At 37.3% G+C, this 21,100-nt stretch overlaps 1 protein-coding gene across 4 annotated transcripts in view; it reads right to left on the reverse strand.

Moving 5' to 3' along the window:
- The window catches only part of ANO3 (anoctamin 3), a 395,575-nt gene that overhangs the window by 169,039 nt on the left and 205,436 nt on the right, over positions 1 to 21,100 (reverse strand). For all 4 annotated transcript variants that reach the window (XM_041730536.1, XM_041730537.1, XM_041730538.1 and 1 more), the window contains one exon: positions 9,224 to 9,342. In XM_041730536.1, the coding sequence (XP_041586470.1) occupies positions 9,224 to 9,342 (119 nt within the window). The remainder of the gene's footprint in view (positions 1 to 9,223; positions 9,343 to 21,100) is intronic.

Raw genomic sequence — 21,100 nt, forward strand, 5'->3', positions numbered from 1 at the left:
TTATCAGGATCTGAGTGCAGGAGTCTCAGTTTTATTGTATTTTTCTCAAGCATAAAACATTGAGGAAAGCACAAAATTCATGGTCTCTACTGCATATGATCATTCATCCCTTAGTGACATGAACCCGTTCTCCAACTATCTAATACACTCGTCTCGTGGCTTCTCTAGTCCCTTGTGCATACCTGCATCCTGTGCAACACAGCCCAGGGTTTACACTATGCTGGATTCTGTACCATTCCTGCCTACTGCTTCCCCAACCATATATTAACGGGAAGTCACTTGGTCATTCTGAGCCTCCATTTCCACATCTACCAGATGGAAATAAAAACAGATTCTACTTTTTTAGAGTTATTGTGAGGCTAAAGCAACATAGGTCATCAACAAAATCCCTGAAAAGTCCTTAATAAATATTAGCCATTGTAGTTATTTAATATTAACATTATTATTAATGTCCCAACTCCCAATCCTGTGTTCCTTCTGCTACACACATAACCTGGCAGGCCTGGGGAGGGGATATTAATGAGGTAAATTTGACTTTAAATGCGTTCAAATAACATTAGTTTTGATGTGGCTGCTCTTCCTATCTTCATGTCTAAGCAGAGGTGAGTCTATCACAGAGTAAACGGATAAATATCAAGTAGAACGATGATCTGAACCAATTAACTGGTATGCTGACACACTAATTTATTGAGTTTATTTTCACATCCCATAAACATATGCACAAAGTCTGCAGACAAGTTCTAAGTACTCCAAGGAGGCTCAGGCGATAGATCTCCCAACGTGAGGTCCTAAGCTATCATGGAGAAAACTAGTAAATTGATGATTCAGGAAGCCTCCTCTATGTCTAATTACCTGACCATTGGTGTCAGGAGAGAGAAAACATCTGTGCATCTTGTTTGTTTGCTTGTATAGGCTGTGAAATAAGACTTCCTAAGTAGGCATAATTTTTCCTAGATAGCTTCAAAAGAACTAAAGACATTAACCTCGTCAGATTCATTCCTCACCTAAATCCACTCTCATAATTAAAATATCTCCATGCCCTGATTTCCTAACCTTCTGTTCCATTGTTCCAGACACAGCTATGTTGAACTGTTATTTTTGTCCCAACTGACAAGAGAAGTTCCATTCTATATGATAGACAGATGCACTTGAAAATATTGCCTCAAAAAAAAAAAAAAAGAAAAAAAGAAAATATTGCCTCCATTGATTAGTCTGTAACCCCACGGAATAGACACCTTCTCCCCTGTGGCTACTTTTGCTGACTTTTAGTAATATTAAGTTGAAACAAACTCCTTGCTTCTTTACTTGGTTATTTGTTCATATAAAAGTAAGTTATAAACAGGCGAATCCACTCCTGGGATGTTGTGAGTTAATTTTACACAGTTAGTAAAAGGCAGAGGGGCACCTGGGTGGCTCATTTGGTTGGGCAGCCTCTTGATTTCAGCCCAGGGCTCAGGTCATGATCTCAGGGTCATGGAATCAAGCCCTTCATCAGACTTTGTGCTCAGTGGGCGGTTGTCTTCAAGATTTTCTCTCTCTGCCCCCTCCCTTTGCTTGCCCACTCCTTTTCTCTAAAATAAATAAATACATTTTTTTTAAAAAAAGCAGAGATGCCTACTTCAGAGCAATGTTTCAAGGTTTTATAAAGGTGTGATTAATATGTGAGTATTAATTATTGCACTGGAGTCAGAAAGGCACAGGGTTCCGGGATCAGAGAGACATGCTACGATTCAGCTGTGTTCCTGTCTAGCTCAGGGACTGGACAAGAAACCTTAACATCTTTAACCCCTAATCTTTTTCATCAGTTAAATGAGACTAATAGTTACTTTCATTGAGTTATAGGAAGTTATGAGATAATCCATACAAAGTGCTTACCGCAGCTTCTGGAGGATAAGTGATCCATACATATTAGGGGGACAGACTGAAATGCTACTTAGGATGGTTATCAGAATACAAAGGTGAAGTCCTGAACTCTTCTTGACTTGCTGGTGTAGCAAATGGAAAAATAGTTTCAGGGAGCAGAACCATCTTATTTTTCAAATCTTGGCTTAGTCATTTATTAGCTGTATAAAATTTTAAAATGAGGATAATATGATAATACTTATGGCTTAAACTTAAGAATACATGGAAATAATGTTTATGCCATTTAAATCTACCACCAGTGATAAACACTATAAAATTTGTTGTGTATAATTCTGAGTATTTTCTTAAATCAAGAGTTAGATATTTTTATATAATTTATATCAAACCGTACGCTTTTTAATAACAACCTTCTTAATAATCACACATCGTGATGTTTCCCATTGTACTTACTGAGTTTGGAAGTGTATTTTTCAATTGTTTTATTTGAGGGCATTATTATTTTTAATTTTATATTTTATTCTCAAATATTTAAGTGTTTAATCCTCCCCAACCCCTCACAAACTACAGTGTGAGAAGCATCCTTAAACATAATTATATGGACAAACATCTAATTATATTCTCTGGATAAATTCTGAGAAGTAGGTTAAAAGGTAAGACTATTTTAATCTTTATTATTAAACTGTTTTCCAGACTATGAGGATCAATATACACATCCACCACCAGGCAATGAAAAGTAGCAGTTTACAGTGCCAATACTGTTTCTTTAAAATTCTTTTCTAATTTGTTTCAAAAAAATATTGCTTATATTTGTATTTCTGCAATTGCTAGTACTGCTAATGTTTTATGCGTTAAATGATACCACCTTTAATTTTTTTCACTCTTGTGTTTATCAATTATATAATTACATCGCTGCAAATTAACAATATGAACTATTATTTGGCGTGTATATTTTCTACTATGTCAGTTCATTATTGTATCTTAAGTTTATCCCTTACTCTAATTTTATTGTAACTTTGACACTGATAAATAAATAGTCAAATCTATCAAGTCTTCCATGATCAATTTCATTGTTGGTTTCAAAAGACCATTTAGAAAGGTCATTTTACTGTTCTGTGATTAGAAAAAAAAAATGCTTATTTTATATTTACATATTCATTTTGAGTTTATTAATTATTTCGGCTCTTCAATAATTCATTTTGGTGTAAGATGTACAGCAGACATCTAAAAATACTTTAACCCCTTAATGACCTATTATTGTGAGAACATTTGCACATTTTTTTGAAAGACCAATAATTTCATTGCTGATGTGAAATGGCACCTTTATCATGACACACCACACACAGACACACACACACACACACACATCACATATAGGTTTAAGTAATCTACAAGTCATGTGGAAGGCTTCTAGAAAATTTTATATTAAATCTTCTGTAAAATCTACACTAGCAACCAGCTTGTGTTGCACAAATACCAACTCTTACCCAGAAGGCTTCTGAAGGTTAAGGGGGAGTACTTAAATGGCACAAGGAAAGGAGATGCCTCAGATGGTTGAAGGGAGGATAATTCTTTTTAGGGAGGATAATGCTGGAAAAGAAGTCTTATACTAGGCAAAAAAAAAAAAAAAAATTAAAACACTGGCCAAAAAGATAAACAAACCAAGCAAGATAACTTGCTGTGTGTTCCATAATATGTATGGAAATTAAATATTTAGAGTACTATTTCCCACAATGGTATTGTTAATAAAAATATTACTTTAGGTCCTAAAGTAATGTAATATTAGGGTTTTCCTTAGAAACTGACTATCCCAATAAATGCAAATAATAAGCATTTTCGTTCATATATAATCTTCAGTCATTATGTTATAGTTTAAGTCATCATCATCTCAAAATTGCTAGAAAAAAAAAATGCAAGTTCAGAATACTAACAATCCCTGAACATTATTTGGAGGCAAAGAGCCACCGAGGCTCATGAAATAGTTGCCAATGTCCACGTGAAAGGCACATATCGTAGGAGACTGCAGAGGCCACTTTCCTCTCACCTCCTCTCACATATGATGTGTCTCCAGCCTTCATAGAAAATAGAAAATTATTCCTGTTACCAGTTAAGTTAAAGACGAACACCATCTGCCAATGCCAGTTGACACAATCAAATTGAATGGCTTTGAAATCTAAATTTAATGAACCGCTAAAATATTCATGTCAAGATTTTCCTGATCCATAACCTTTTTTCCTGTCTGATTTGATACCCGGCATCCTTTAAGAGGAGAAGTCACTGTAATTTGGAATATAGATTCAGATTCCCGGACTCATTGTTGCTAACACAATTCTTTTTGCCATCCTGAGGAACAGTAGCACAGGACATTCTTCATTAATGTCCACTACAGAGACCATAGGTCCTGCTTCATTGATTTGTTCTTTCTAACCTAAACTAACTGTAGATGTTTCCTATAAATTACTTAAATCTAGAGACTTCAGCTAGTGTGTAGGACGTGGCTTTTTGACAGATAAGGACTTTGCTTCCGAGGATCATCCAGTTGGGTGTAGGATCTTATCTTCAACTGTAATTCATAAGGCTCTTGATATTAATGAGACAGAAAAAGGCAATACTTAACAAAAGTGTTTTAAAAGCAATCCCTATCTATTCTAGAACTTTGCTTGCAGTCAGAGCAGATGTCTCAGCCCACGGGTTTATAAAACTTTTTTTTATATATATATTACAAATTTGCTTCCTGAAATTTCTTATCCATGTAGGCTTTTGTCAAAAAGACACTTTTTGTCAGAATGTAAAACAAACAAACAAAAAAAGAATTGCTTTTAAAAAATAGTTCTTCACCAATTTTAGCGGGTATTTGTGCTTGTTAACTATATACACGTGGTTCAACTAAAGGTAATCTTGGAATTATACCCTAATTTAATGCTATCACAAAGAAAACAGTTTTGTAAATAGAGTTTTGGGTTTTATTTTTTTAAAGATGTCAGAACGTTTTAGATAGGCTGGCATGATACCATGTTCTTTAGGTTACGACATTTAAAGCATCCTTGGGCTCTGTAGAGTGAAATGGACAATATGGCTATGTTTTGGAAAACCAGTTACAATTTTTCAAATCTTCTCAGTAATTGAGGAAGAATTCACTTTATGTTAACAGTCAACTGGCCTCAGCCAACATGCTATCTATCCTTCAACATTCATGGCTGCATCCATTACCTCCCGACGAGAAACAAATCAAACAGTTTACTGAGACCATGATTCTGTGGGTAGGCGGGGCCCAGCTGGGTGGTTCTTCTGACCTCAGCTAGACCCTTACAGGGTCTGAGCTTCCTGGTCGATGCCACTGAACTCTGTCACAACTCTGCTTCAGTTGGGCCAACCGTGCTCACTGGGCTCTGATCCACAGGGTTCATCCATACACAGGCTATTTCTGGCTTGCTCACCCGCTAGAGGCAGAGTCCCAAGACAAAGAATGCAAGTGCAAGATCTCTTGAGTCCAAAGTTCAGTGTTGGCACATGCTCACTTCTGCAGCAATCTCTGGCCAAAGCAAGGCCCAAGGCCATTCTAGTGATTTTATTTTTATAAGATTTTATTTATTTATTCATGAGAGACACAGAGAGAGAGAGGCAGAGACACAGGCAGAGGGAGAAGCAGTCTCCATGCGGGGAGCCCGACGTGGGACTCGATCCCGGGTCTCCAGGATCAGGCCCTGGGCTGAAGGCGACATTAAACCACTGAGCCACCTGGGATGCCCCATTCTAGTGATTCAACCTCTTGATGGGAGATGCTATAAAGTCTCACTGAAAACAGAGTGGATCTGAGGAAGAAAGATTGTGGCCTATTTTCCATCTACTACAGCACCTCTGAGTTATTTAAATATGGCTCCTACCAAAAAGCCTGAGGCTAGCTAAATCTAGACTTATCCCCTGGGTAGTGTCCTCTCTCATTTCTAGAACCTCTTAGATTTCTCCATTTATACGCATGCATCTTGTACTACACCCTGCTAGTGCTAGATGGGAGAGCGAAACCCGTCCATATGCGCCATCTTTTTCTGTTCTACAAGCGCCAGGTTCTGCACGTAGTAGCTTCCAAATAAATAAAATAAATGTTTACGACTATTCACTACTACTTTTTATATCACATCATCATAGTCAACATCGATACTACAAATGTTTTTATTTTCTAAAATATTAAAGACTTTCAGTGTAAATGACATCACAAAAGTTCATGGTTTGTTGTTTTGTTTTAGAGAGAGGGAGGGTGTGTGTGGGGGTGAGGGACAGAGCAAAATGGGGAGAGAGAATCTTTAGCAGGCTCCATGTCCAGTGAGGAGCCCAACATGAGGGTCAATCTCATAACCCTGAGATCATGACCTGAGCCAAAATCAAGTCAGATGCTTAACTGACTGAGCCACCCAGGTGCCCCCAAAAGTTCACGATCTGAAGTCAAATATCCTGAAGATGCAACTCATTGTTCCGAAAATTAATTCTTGAACAAACTATACTGCCTTACAAATATACTTAGCCTCCAAAATATCATAAGCAGTGAATACATGATCAAAATTTAAACTTACTACCCTGTCTCAAGATCATTCAGGAAACATTTACACAGTAGTTGACAAATCAAGTGCTCCCTCTATTTCTAGATTTGCTTTTTGTTTTTACAGTTGATGAGTTCAACAGACTTCCTCATACATTCAATATAAGATACCACCTTAGAGGATTTGGAGTTACTTCCTATGAACCTAGTTTATAGCTGATGCCAAATTTTGCTGGAAAGCTCCATGTGTTTTTCTATAATCCAATACTTATCATTACTCACAATATAGTTTACATTAGCAGTCACCTTCTCCTGGGAGTTTTGCTCTTTTCCTGTTGACTCTATAAGCTTGTTCATCATCTCTAAAATGATCCCTTTGCAATTGAATAAATTTGTAAAGAAATAAAATATCAAATGCATTGCATAATACGCAGGCGGCAGGTTGAGGCAAGTACAATTATCCCAAACAACCAAATAATGTGTGAGGTACACATCTCCAGCCACAGAATTTATACGTGTATTAATACATGTTAATGTAAACAATATGGAAGTTGCTGTTTAGTAGCACAAAAATGAGGAAGTCACTTCTCAGGTCCATCTTAAATTGTATATAATCTAATATATACACATAAATGCACACAAATCTTGTTATTTGGTGATGGGATCGAGTAAGAGGAAGGTTGACAAATTTATATTTAAGTGGAAAGATATCTAGCTCAAAGATATTTACCTCTTTGAGGTTCCCTGTGACAAATGTACACAAATAACATGTTCTAAGCAGATTATTTTGCCGTCCGTTTGTAGATAAGCAAGTAACCAGTTAATGGCTTTTAAACATTTTTTTTCTTTTTGCCATGTGACCATTTGTTCAAAATGGAATTTATGCTGTGCTCTAACTTATGAAAGGATAAAAGTAGACATTTTAATAGAGAAGCTAAAAGAGTGAGTCTACAAAGAGTGAGTCTATAAACATCCAGGTGACGCATGACATTGTTTTATATTTTGAGTCGTAGAAGTGCAACAGCAGAAAAATATGTATTCGGGCAGACTCAATAGGACGTTACACTAGCATTTCTTGGACTGAACAACTGTGATCTGTTACTATCATCACACACCATTCTCTTATTTTAACAGCAAAAAAATATACATGCAGCCTTACCTATATAAGATTATAAATAAATCTTTTTTTTTTTTAAGATTTATTCTTTTTTTAAGATTTCCTTCTTTCTTTGAGAGACCGTGAGGAAGGGGACGGGTAGACTCTCTGCTGAGTGCAGAGCCCAACATGGGGCTTGATCTCATGATCCTGAGACCACGACCAGAGTCGAAATCAAGGGTCGGCTGCTTAACTGACGGAGCCACCCAGGTGCCCCTTCACTACTTCTTAACTTTCAGATTCTACAGTTCAAGTCTAGTCAAAGTGAGACTGAAAAATGGCTACTGTTGAGCAGAAATGAAATGCTGGGTATCACTGGTGGCACGTGGTGAATTCTAGAGAAGCAGATGAGATTCATTTTATTTAATCTTAGTTCATTTTTTAATTACTTGAAGGTCTTCTTATTGGTGCTATGGGCGTCTTAAGGAACAATATCTGCTTTTTCCTCAATACTTCTGATAGCTCCTCCTTCTCTCAGGTGACTTGGAACAAAGGTTTACAGGTAGTAGAACATTCTAAACCCCGTGTTGCTCAGACAGACACGGGGCGGCCGATGACGTGAACAGAGGGTAGATGAACCCCTGATTTGTAAAGATAACTGAAGAATTACTGGCACAAAATACTGACCCCATTTAACAAAACAAAGCAAAAGAGGAATGAAGAAATTTGACGCAAGTGTTTATTCCTACATCTATTTATTAAAGTTGGTCTAATTTATGATAGCAATATTTTAATTGTGCCATATTTCTTCTCTGACACTGTGGTGGTGACTAATGAAGGGATTTGCATAATTAATCCAAGCCAGGCCAAATCAAACATTAGAGAAATAGAGGACTATTTTTCAAGGATGGGATGATTAGCCTTGCAGTGACGATGAAGGTTAAGTCATTCCCTGTGTTAAGCCACAAATTTCTTTTAGAAACACATTCCCACTTTAATCAATAGATAAATAACGGAGGAGGGGGGACTGGGCTTGGACTGAGCCAGAATTTGTCTTGGACCATATCAAAAGGGGATGGCATTTGGTGTTGAATGGCCAAACTCAGATGCTTTTGAAGAGTTCACAAAATCATTTTGTTTGAGCAGCGGTGGGATTGCTGCCGTCAGGGTTTTTTAAACCCAACTGTAGCCCAGTTACGCATCTGCTGATGAACTGTAGTTTCAATGAGGTATTCTCAGCTGCCAGGTTGTTGTAAAAACCTGCCCCGTGGTCAGCGTGGACTCTGCTCTAAATACTCTCATACGGTTATCTCACGCACCCATCAAACAGTTCCGTCAAGCAGACGACATAATCCAACTTACAGATGAGTAAAACAAGGCCTAGTGCGTTTAATTAACCTGCTCACAAATAGTAAGTAGCAGAACCAGAGTTCAAATCTAGGTCCATTCTGGGCTCTCCTGAAATCATGCTGCCTTTCAAAAAGTATGAAAAAATGAGGCAACAACCCCTTAAAGGTTAATTTTATATTTCACATTGTTTTAAAGAAATATTTGATAACATAAATATGATGTCTACATACAACTTTCTACCTTTAAGTCCTTAACGACGCATATTAACTAACCCGTGTGCCCTCTTATCCTCTCCAGCACAAAATACGTTAACATTGAGAAGAACTGAAAGGTTTTAGAAATATTGCTTTCAAGTGACTTATTGATGGTTTAGTTGGTATTACCTTAGATAATTTTGCCTTGGATTCAGAATTATCTCTGGGAACAGAGTCTCTGATTAGCCGAGATCGGTCATAATTAGCGTGTTCTGATTCATCCATGTAATCCTTATCTTTCCCTAGGGCTAGAAAAGAGAAAGAGAAAATTATATCCACTTTTATCCTTCTGCCTTTTCGCTCTCTTTAAATGTACTAATCTCTCTTTTATTCATGCTTTCCCAAGGTTTAACCAAGTATAACTTTCTCATGACCCATCCATCCAAAAAATAAGCAAAACAAGGAAAAAAAGGCGGGGGGGTGGGGGGGATAACGTGAAAACTTCCCCGTTAGTGGATTAATACTGACACTACAGTAACTTTCATAAGAATTAAATACATCTCTGCTGTTCAATGGACTTAAACTTCTTTAAAACAAAATTAGAATCACGCAAACTCATCATCTCTTTAGAACATGAAGTTAAAGACATTACTTAGAACTCAATAGATTCCCAAGCATTTATTTGCTTAATTAAAATCTGTATTAACTTTGGGAATTTGTTTTCTTAAAAGTTGGACAGTTTCCTAAATGCAAATTTGACCGAAGAGTGACAAGTCTGAGAACTCACAGAAGCAATTCTAACAAACAGTATACAAAATTTTTTTTTTTTAATATCAGGGATTGGAAATGAAACTCCAACTGCAAACAAGGAGAGAACACTGAAAATTAATTACTATTAGAATTATAAAAAGAGTAGGACCTTGTAAGAATATATGAACAATAAACAAGCTATAATCAACACAAGAAGCCTCTACGGTGGCTGTAGGTACAACCACGAACCGCTGACGTATTTCACAAAACCTGTATTCCATATGATGGAAGTGTGTCTTCGAATTCAAAAACAGCATCGTATATATTTAGCCTTTTCAAATAAGTGAAAATGCTTTGGAGAGTTATTTTATTCCATCTGTTGACACCTATCATAAATTTTGACATCAACAACTACGTACAATTCTTTAAGGATTTCAATCATTTAACTTAGTAGTATAACACAAAAAATCATTTATGATATATGCACTAATAACTTTTATCAGTAATGCTTAAAACCTGCCATCACACATATTATTCTATATGCAGCTACAGTATCAGAATCTTAGCAGTGGTAGGAATGAACTCTGGACACGTCATATTTTATCTTAGTATGTTATTAATTGTCAATTACATTAAAATGCTCTGAGCACTTAATATTCTTTTTAAATATTTTATTTATTTATTCATGAGAGACGCAGAGAGAGAGGCAGAGACACAGGCAGAGGGAGAAGTAGGTTCCCTGCGGAGGAGCCCGATGTGGGACTCGATCCCGGGACCCCCAGGTCACGCCCTGAGTCAAAGGCAGATGCTCAATGGCTGAGCCACCCAGGTACCCCTATGTTTACCTTTCTTATTGTTTTTCTTCAAATTATACAGAAGGATTCTTCTGTATGTAATAACAGCTTTCTTTTTTCCTTTTACTAGTAGCGAGACTGCAAATTCCTGTTAATGTAATATAAATTTATCTCTCCTGTCTTGTCTCTTAAAATGTTCCTACAGTGTTCCTGGGTTAGAAACAAGAAATCAATTAGATGCTTTTCCTGAATATAAAAATGTCTTAATGTAGTTTGTATTTTTTGTTGTTGCTGTTGTTAAATAGGTATTTTTTTTCTCACACTAACTTTATACACACTATTCCTGTAACCAATGTTTTGTTTTGCTTTCTTTTTCAGGTGGATAGCTAACAATTATTTGTTATACGTATCAGGTATCCTTCATTCATTAAATAATATATTGAGCTAGTTCTACAGTGTTCCAGAGACTATTCTACTTTGAAGGTAGGAGGAAGCACAATGAACAAAACTCTTCACCCTCATAAAGTTGATGGTGACAAAGTTAAGAAAAGAACAAATGTAACTTTTATATATTAAATGATGATGTGGTTAATTAAAAAAAAAAAAAAAGAGGGCAGGGACATTAACAGAGAGGGCTGCAATTTGCAATTCTAAATAAGATAGTTAAGGATGACCTCCCTTAAGTAACCTGGAGCAAAGATGCCAAAATGGTGGGAAGAGCATGTAGGCAAAGGGTAAAGCAAGTGCAAAGGCCCTGCGGTGGGAACATGCCTTTCTTGTCTGATGACAGACAAATAGATTAGTGTGACTGGTGAGGAATGAACAAGAGTGAAGGTGGCAGGGTATCATGTTAAAGTAGCAATAGAGGAAGTAGGAGCATATCATGGAGGACTTGGGTCACTAGAATGATTTTGGTTTCATCCTGAGTTAAAAAGTGCTACTGTGTGAATTTGAGCAGAGTGAATTTGAGCGGATTTTAACAAAATCAATCTGGGTGCTGACATGAGAATAGGCTGAGGTGCCAAGGCCAGAGGCAAAGAAATCAGGTAGGAGTAATTGAGATAATGAGGTAGAGAGGCTATGCTTTGGGTCAGGGTGGTATCAAGACTCAGGAATGGTCAACCTGAGGATGTATTTTTTAAGGTAAAACTAACAGAATTCTATTGGATGTGACATTTAAAAGAGAAAAGTCAACAATAATTCCAATGTTTTTGGTCTGAGCACTGGGAAGGGCGTCATATTATTTTCACATATATTTTGATTAAATCATTTAAAAGTACTGTTACTAGCCTTCCTTACCAGCAAGGAAATGTAGGCAGGTACCTAGGGTGTCACATTTGGTATGAGGCAGGATGAGAGCCCAGGAAATCTGGCTCTAAACCTTACATTCTTAGCTACAATTTAATACTGCCTCTTGTAGTATTGGAGGGATGATGATTTAGGAAACTTTGAAGCAATATAATATTCAAAAATTTTTTAAATATTTTATTTATTTATTCATGAGAGACAGAAACAGAGAGAGAGAGAGAGAGAGAGAGAGAGAGAGAGAGAGGCAGAGACACAGGCAGAGGGAGAAGCAGGCCCCATGCAGGGAGCCCCATGTGGGACTCGATCCTGGGTCTCCAGGCTGAAGGCGGCGCTAAACCCTGAGCCACCCGGGCTGCCCAATATTCAAAAATTAAAACAAAAACAACTGGGTCACGTAAAAATTGCAATATATTTGTTGAATGAAAAAGGATGGAATCTCTAATTATCAACATAGCTTTCTATCTTCCTTCAGCTGATGATGATGTAGATAAATATTAGCATCCCAACGGGTAAAGATAAAAATTGTCAACAGACAAGAAATAAAAGGTAAGGTAAATTTTATGAAAACTTACTTATTTTTATGTGGCTTAATATCTTCCATGGCCAAGAATTTAAAATTAAAAAGGTACTATTTTATGCTAGCACATGAATTTTCTTTGGCATCTTTCATTCCTAATAAGAATATCCATTGCCGACAAGACGTTAGAGAAATGATAATAGTCATTTGTTTTCTGTACCAATATAAATCAGCACATTTTTTTGGAACACAGTGTGTTAATATGTTTTAAGAGCACACCTAGAGAGGGATCCTAAAGTCATCTAAAAGAAAAAAAAAAGTTACGTTCACAAGAATGTTCCCCCAAGCCCATGGATAGAAACAATGAGCACTTTAATAAATAGCGACTCCATTCTTCCAGTTTACAGAGGCCAATATCCTGACTCCTCACTTTCTTTGACCTGATGTCTGATCCTTAAATAAATTTTGTTGACTGAGCACAAAATACTTTTTCTGCTTTGCTTTTACTTTCTAGCAGATCAGTTTCTAACATGCAATATGTTATTTTTATTTATTTATCCTCATTTATTATCTATTTCCCTCACCAAGGTATCTGTGGGTCAGTTTTTTTGCTTTATTCGTTTTTGTTGTCTTTTTTGTTCGCTGTTTTGTCCCTACCGTCTAGAATAGGGTCTGACCTGTCTTTGCTATCCAGTAAAGATCTGTTGAATGCTTCCAAGGATTTAAACTCCTGTCTGACCTATCTTCCAATTACATCTAGAAACTGATCATTTATTAAAGTCATAGTTTCTTAATCCAAGCCACCACTGTCTCTCGGTAGAAACCTGCAAGAGTCTCCTAATCAATCTTCCTGTTTCTGTTTTTCACTCCTACCACAGACCGAGTGGCCCTTTTAAAATTTACGTTAAATTACATTAAACTTCTACTCAGAACCTTCCAATACTTTGTAGCTCCAAGTAAAAGTCATATTTACATTATGGCACACTGGGCAAGCATCCTCAGGCCCCTTACTACCACTTCTCATCTCTGTCCTCTAACCTCACCCTCACTCCCTCCAGTCCAGCTGCACTAGGTTCCTTGGTGTGAAGTATGTTCTCACTGCAGAGCCCTTGCACTTGCTCCTTTCTCTGCCAGGGATGCTCAATCCCCTTTGCAGTCAGGGTTCTGCTCAGGTCACTGCATCAGAGAGTCTTTCTCAACCACCATTTCTAAAATAGAACCTCCCATACTTCTCTGTCTCCTCAGAAGGTTTTATTACTTTTATTAGCACCTGACATAGAGTAACACGCACACACTCATACAAAACGTGCATGCGATATGTGTATGCATATATCAGCACTGGACATTAAGTTATAGCAGGGTATGTGCATATGTGTACATGTATATCATACAAATAAAGACGTTTTCCATGCATATATTTGTGCTTTTATACAAGAAACAGAAAGAGCATCTATGTATCTATATGTACATATAACACAACTCAATAATGAAAAGACAACCCGGTTTGAAAAAGGGCTAAGGATCTGAATAGACATTTCTCCAAAAACGATATACAGTGGCCAACAAACAGATGAAAAGATGCTCAACATCGTTAAACTGAACCCAAGCCCACAATGCGACCACTTCACACCCACTTGGACGGCTATACTAGAAAAGATGGACAATAACAACTGTTGCTGAGAATGTGGAGCCGTCAAGCCCTCAGAAACTGTGGATGGGGATGAAACATGCTGCGGATGCTGGAGGAACCAAACTGGCAGTTCCTCCAAAGTTTTAACATAGCTTCCATATGATTCTCCACGCTACTCCCAGGTATGTATTCAAGAGAAATGAAAATATCAATTCACAAAATCTTATACACCAATGCTCATAGCAGTATTATTCGTAATAGCCAAAAACTATCCAAGTGTCCATCAACTGATGAATGGATAAATAACACATGACTTATCCATACAGTGGAATATTATCCAGCAATAAAAAGGAACGAAGTACCGATCAATGCTAAAACATGGATGAACCCTGGAAACATTAAGCTAAGTGAAAAATGCTGGTCAGGGAAGACCAAATATTGTCTTTTGTGACTAGCATGAACTGTCCAGAATAATTTATAGAGGCAGAAAGTAAATGAGTGGCTACCTGAAGCTTGGGGGATTGAGGTAAGAAGAATAGGTGACTGCTCATAGGTATGAGGTCTTCTTTTGAGGTGATGAAAATATCCTAAAATTACGGTGATGGATATACGAAAAACCATTTCAGTCGCACACTTAAAATAGGTGAATTGTATGGTATGTGAATTATATCTCAATAGAGCTGCTACAGCTATATATATATAAAAAAAACATGATTCCCAAACCTTAAAAAAAATCATTTAATATGTTAAACCCAGGACCCCAACGTAGTGAAAAAAGAACTAATGATTTCAGCAAACCCAAATTAATCCTAGTTATGTCATTTATCAGCTTGAGGGCAGTGGGTCAGTTATGGTTTTTTAAATCTGAAAATCTGGAATAATAAAATCTTGCTTCAAGGATTAGGATCATATGAAATAATCTATGTGATTTGTACATATAAGGTATTAAAGAAATACACATTCTCTTTCTTTAAGTTCACAACTCCAGTAATTAGGCATCTATAAAACCAATTATGTAATTTGGGACTGCAAAAAAGTCCTATTTTCCACTTTAAAGTCTAGGTGGGCAGGAAACAACATAATTGACATGAATACGCCAATGGAAATTTAAAATTTAATTTACAAATCCTTTTTGCAATCATCAGTAATATAATTTATGATGAAAACTTTTGTTGAGTCAAGTGGGAATCCATGAACTCTTGCAAAGTTTGTGCGCAAACCAACATCAGCTCAAAACTCAAAGGGACCAATCAAGACAGCAGGCTCCTATGATTGCAGCATAAACCTTAGAGCCATCTCTCACACTGTAATTTTAATAGACAAATTATTCCAGCTCGATTCTTCTTTATTTTAATGCCATTTCATTACTTTGCTATATAGTAATATAACTGCTGGACCATCTGGAAATGGATGAGGTAACCGTTAGGCAATTTTAAGTATGTGTGAGTGATCTTATTAGTTGGCCACTACGGTGCAACCTTTCCATACATTGCTAATGATAGTGTGTTCCAGGATTGCCAGAGCAATTGGGGCAGAAGATTAAAATAAAGATAGTAATAGCTTAAAGTTATTTTTATTTTTTGTAATTTATACATAAATTTATATATGCTAAAAACCATTGACTGGGTGAATTCTATGGTATGTGAATTATATCTCATAAAGCTATTATACTAAAAAAAAAAAAAAAAGATTCTCCAAGCTGAAAAAAAATCATTTAATATGTTGAAGCAGGGAGCCTGATATAGTGAAAAGAGAACTAATGATGATTTTAGCAAACCTAAATTAATATTGCATATTATTTCAATATGCATCATCATTGCATAATATTAATTATGCATAATTAATATAATTGCATATTAATGCAATCAATTATTATATGTGATATTAATTTGTGTTAATTAATATGAATAGTAATACTTCCAACATGCATTGTTTTATTTGCATCTCACGAAAACTCTTAATTCAAACAATCCTTACTCACAGTATAAGAAAAAAATCAAACCATAGTATTGATATCTCCATTTCGTAAATCAGGAACCTGAGGCACAGATGGTGTACCTTTCTCCTGAGTGATAGAGTTAATACCTGATATGACTGCTAGTAAGGTCCATGATTTTAAAAATTATTATTCCACTGAAATTTCCTATGAAGAGTAAACCTAACGGTCCACATATGGTTTACTCAGTGGTTAGAACATGGTGATAACGAAGATCCAGACTTACTAATTCCTTGCAGTTCCTTTGCTGCCCACTTCTCCCAACATGAGCATTGCTCTCAAGCCCCGACACTAGCCAGTCACAGTGGGGGCATCGCCAAAGCTGTATTCAGTCAACCCCACACCCAAGCAAATTTTGAAGATAAATGCTTTCTTTCCACTGTGTCAGTGTGCCAGTGCTTACTCTATCCACATGCATTGTTCCACACATTCACCCAATCATCAATGATCCATCCATCGAGTAGACAGTGTGTACAGGTAACACGAATGAGACAGACATAGAGGGCAGTTACTATCATTCTAGTGAACCAGCCAAAGTGCTATAATAGAAATAATAATCGGATAATAGAAAGTAGGAAGCATCTAAATGGGCACTCCAGAGGGCTTCCCATTAGGAATAATGTTAGAAATGCATTCTCTGACGACTAAAAAGAGCCATAGCTATTAGGTCTTTAAATGCTCTGCAAAAGGTTTGCCAATACATCTTACATGAAAACGAGGGATGCCATTAGATTAGGTCTTCAGTGAGAACAATAACACGGTACTGATTCCTAATGAGTGAGAAAACCACAGCGATGAACGACATCACGGAAAGCAAAGTAGTAATGGAGAGCAGATTCTCCAAAGATACGTGTGTCAATATCCTCCTTGGCTTTCATCTGTTCATCTCTCCTTTCAGGGATCCTAAAGCTACTTCTTGACAACCTACTATGTGCCAGATACTGTTCTTGATTCTGGGCTGTCGGCACCAACAAGACTAGGCAAGTCTCTGTCCTCTGGAAATGGAAAGAAGGAAAAAAAATAAATCTTGTAATTTCCAGTAATATCTCTTAAGTCAAGATCAGGAGACAAAGTGAAGCTCATATTTCTCTCAGCGTAGGGACTTGGGATAAGAGCAAAAGTTATAATGAACAAAGAACAAAAGAGGGCTGGGATGGCTCTAGCACTGTGAGTCAACGGAAGCATTAGCGAATGCTCTAGAGCTAGAGCAGGGCCACATCTCTTAAGGCCTCTGAAGGCTACAGTTAGGAGTCTAATTCTGACAGGTAGTGGGAAACCAGGAGGGATGTGAGTAGAGAAATGGTGATATTTAATTTTCCTTTTATGAAAGCTTCTGGTAACTGCTGTATGCAAAATAGACCATAAGGAGGCGAGGATGGGAGCAGAGACGATTAGGAAGTTATTATGCACATCTCCCCAGGGACATGACACACTGGACAACGGGTGGCAGTGGATATAGCACTTGCAGCAGCAAGTGCTGAGCAGTGTCAGATGCTGAACACAATTTGAAAAAAAAAATTGAGGCAAGAGGACTTATTTAATGGGCTTAGCTAACAAATGAAAAGATTTACAGCGACTGTGAGGCTGTCACAACTGGAAAACAACCCATTCTTTCAGTGTAATTCCTCTATTTCTGTAATCTTGAAGTAGGTTGGCAACATCAATAAGAAGTTATTTTTTTCCGCCATCTTAATGCGAAACGTTATTTGAAAGAAATATCAAAAACTATTGGAGATTGTCTAATATTACAGGATGAAAGCAAAATTACCACGTACTCATTTGACCATAACTGTTTTAAGGAATAAAATGAACCCTCCACCAACCTGAACTTTTAAGCTCACAGAAGACAAATATCTGCTGTGCCAACATAAATCAGATCCTAAAGGGACTCACTTCATAGCGTTAATGAAATGTTGATTTCACAAGATTGGGTAGATGTGGATCACGTGGGTAGATGCACGTTTTAGTTGGCTGCACCCAAATTATGTTGACCCGAACAAGCCCTGATTATTTCACTTCAAAGTTATCTGGGTTTACTGCAGCATAAGCTCCAGTTACTTGCTAATATGGATTTTTCTGTCCTTGTCACTTTACAGAACACCTGCAAGAGAGAGGGCGAGTGATAACACAGGGCTTCCAGGCCGACAGACAAGGGTATTGACACATCGGGGTTTCAAGTCCCTTGTTACATGGATTGACACTTGCCAGAATAACTCTGTGTGTGTGTGTGTGTGTGTGTCTGTCTGTCTGTCTGTGTGGCTCCAGGCAAAAGATCAAATGGTGCTCTGGCTTTGGGAGCTGTCCTATGAAAAGTAGAATTAGGTGCGCCTCGCTGGCTCAGTGGCTTGAGTGTGTGAGTCTTGACTTTGGCTCAGGCCATGATCTTAAGGTTGTGAGATGGAGACCGTCTGGGGCTCTACCCTCAGTGGGCAGTCTGGTTGAGGATTTCTCTCTCTCCCTTTCCCCCTGCCTCAGCTCTCACTCTTTATCTCTCTAAAATAAATAAATCAATCTTAAAAAAAAAAAAAAAAGAATTAAAGGCTCACAGATGGCAAAATAAAAAATGAAGAAAGAAAACCAAACAATGAAACTCTAAACCTCCCAACCTGATTATAGTCTTATGCAACCAATCATCACCCAAATATATTTTACTATGCAGTGTTACCCCCATCTTTCACTGCTCGCAGCCCCATACTTATTAACATTGCAGAGCTAGTGTTCTATGGACACCACTAACCACCTCTCCCCTCCATGGACTGTGTTCCTACTGGGATGATTGAGGGAGACGATGAGGGGCTAAGACCTCCTAGATTAGGATTTCAATTCTTCCTTGGCTAGATGTATGGCATTTAGCAAGTTATCCTATCTTGGCCAATCAGGTTCCTCAGCTAAAAAGAAAAGAGGCTAATAATAGTACCTAACTCAAAAAAACTGTTATGAGAATTAAGTGAGATATGGCAGGTAGACAGTGTGTAATAAGTGTTCAGTAAATTATTGTTATTCCACTCTGCCATAAAAAAAATTACATTTTGGTGATAATAGAAACAGTTGGTTGGGGAAGATATCTCTGAGCCCAGCAAAACTTGAGGGGCAAGATAAGCTTAATGAGTGAGTGAATAAAGCAATGAACAAATATTTGTCAAACCTCTATGATGTTGTGCTAGGAGTGTGACGGAGTTGCGCCTCTTTATTTAATTTAAATAAATTAATTTAATTTAATTAAACATTATTTTTTTAATTTAAAAGTCTTGCAAAGTATGGATCATTAATTCCAATTAATAAATGGGATCACCGAGGCTCAGAGTGGTTAATAATATGCCACAGTCACACAGCTGGTAGATACAAGAATGAGAATTTGACCAATGTCTGGCACGGAAAACAGCATTTCATCCATAATACACTACAAATCCTGCTAGGCAATCTTACTAGAAATGTCCAGCTCTGAGTCAACAGAACCAGGAGTGTTCCTTCCTCCGTAGCTATCACTTTGAACAATGACCTATACTCATCTTCAGTGGAACACGGACTACCTGTAGCTAACTCTGCGACAGCACTGATAGTCTCATGGGGCAAACTATTTTGAACTACTCAAAGTTCACTGTAAAAAAAAACAAAAAAAACAAAACAAAATAAAGGAGGGTGCTTGGGTGGCCCAGTCAGTTGAGCATCCACCTGATTTTGGCTCAGGTCATAATCTCAGGGGTATGACATCGAGCCCCACAAAGATGAGGTCATAATCTCAGGGGTATGACATCGAGCCTCCACACTCAGCAAGGATTCTCTCTCTCCCCCCCCTACTCCTCCCTCACACTCATGTGATTCTCTCTCTCTCTCTCTCTCTCTCTCTCTCTCTCTGTCTCTTAAGAAAAGCCATTAACTAGATGCATCAGTTAGGTTTCAAAAACTGTATTAGAGCCTGCTGGTGCTTGGAAACTCTCATGCATTAACCAACCCAACGGTAGAAGCTGGCAGTCTGCACTCTAAAAGCAAAATTAGAAAATGCAACTTCATTGAATTTAAAAGAGTATGTATTGCTAAAACACTCATGCTTTATTTAATTGCACTCTTGGTATATTTGACACCGTTTTGCTTGATCTATTTTCAAAGAAAAAAATCATATCCATTTTAGGTATGTGGCTGCCTCTAAATGAGTACTTTTCAGCCAGGTGTTACATCCAGATGGATTCCTGGAACACCTGCTGATACCACAGTCAGCCAGAGCTTCATTCTCACCTTCACTGTAAAGGCAAATACCTCAGGTGTGGATGCTTTAACCTCTTGGGAAGCTGTGATGGTTCCCTAAATTGAATGAATGGTAGATTGAGGCTGGGGGTGCTAAAGTGTTGACTATGAGGTACGATGCCTGAAGAGGCAGGAAGATAGGTCAAGTGTAGCAGATGATTGGGACGTACTGGAAGGATGAGGAGAGAAACATCCATGGAGTGAGGACGCCCAATTACATTAAGCATTTAGAGAAAATGTCAACACTTACAATGTCACTATCACAATTTTTTTAACTTTCAAAAATAAGATGCATAGAACTGAATGGAAAGGCTTGCATGACCAGAGTCATTGTGAGGCTATTAACCAGTATTAATTTGGGAAAATTATTAATGAAAAGTGCTATGCAAACTATGTCACTTGTATGGTATTTCAGACAAGGTTTTTGTGCTTATTTTTGTCTTCTTATCAGAAAATAACAATAGTAACCTCTTCCAGAATTAATTAGTATGGAAAAGACCTTTGTACTCTGAGTATATTTGTTCTGATGAAATGCTCTCTTTGATATTGATGTTGTATATGAAATGAACCTGCCGGTGGCTGTCTTCCTTTAATTAGGAAACTTAATACGCCAGCACTGTCTCGATGCCACACACACAAAAGTGAATATTTAAGAAAAGTGAATATTAAGAAACAAAAGTGAATATTTAAGTGAATATTTAATATTACTTACTAATTTGCAGTAATTCAGAGTGCTATCATAAATAACACAGCTCATTGTTTAAAAAATTTTGAAAAAGTACCTTAACAATGTCCTCAGGGAGAAATCAAGATACATGTTTTAGGCTAG

This window comes from Vulpes lagopus, chromosome 15 (assembly GCF_018345385.1).
Source record: "Vulpes lagopus strain Blue_001 chromosome 15, ASM1834538v1, whole genome shotgun sequence".
Classification (NCBI taxonomy): Eukaryota; Metazoa; Chordata; class Mammalia; order Carnivora; family Canidae; genus Vulpes; species Vulpes lagopus.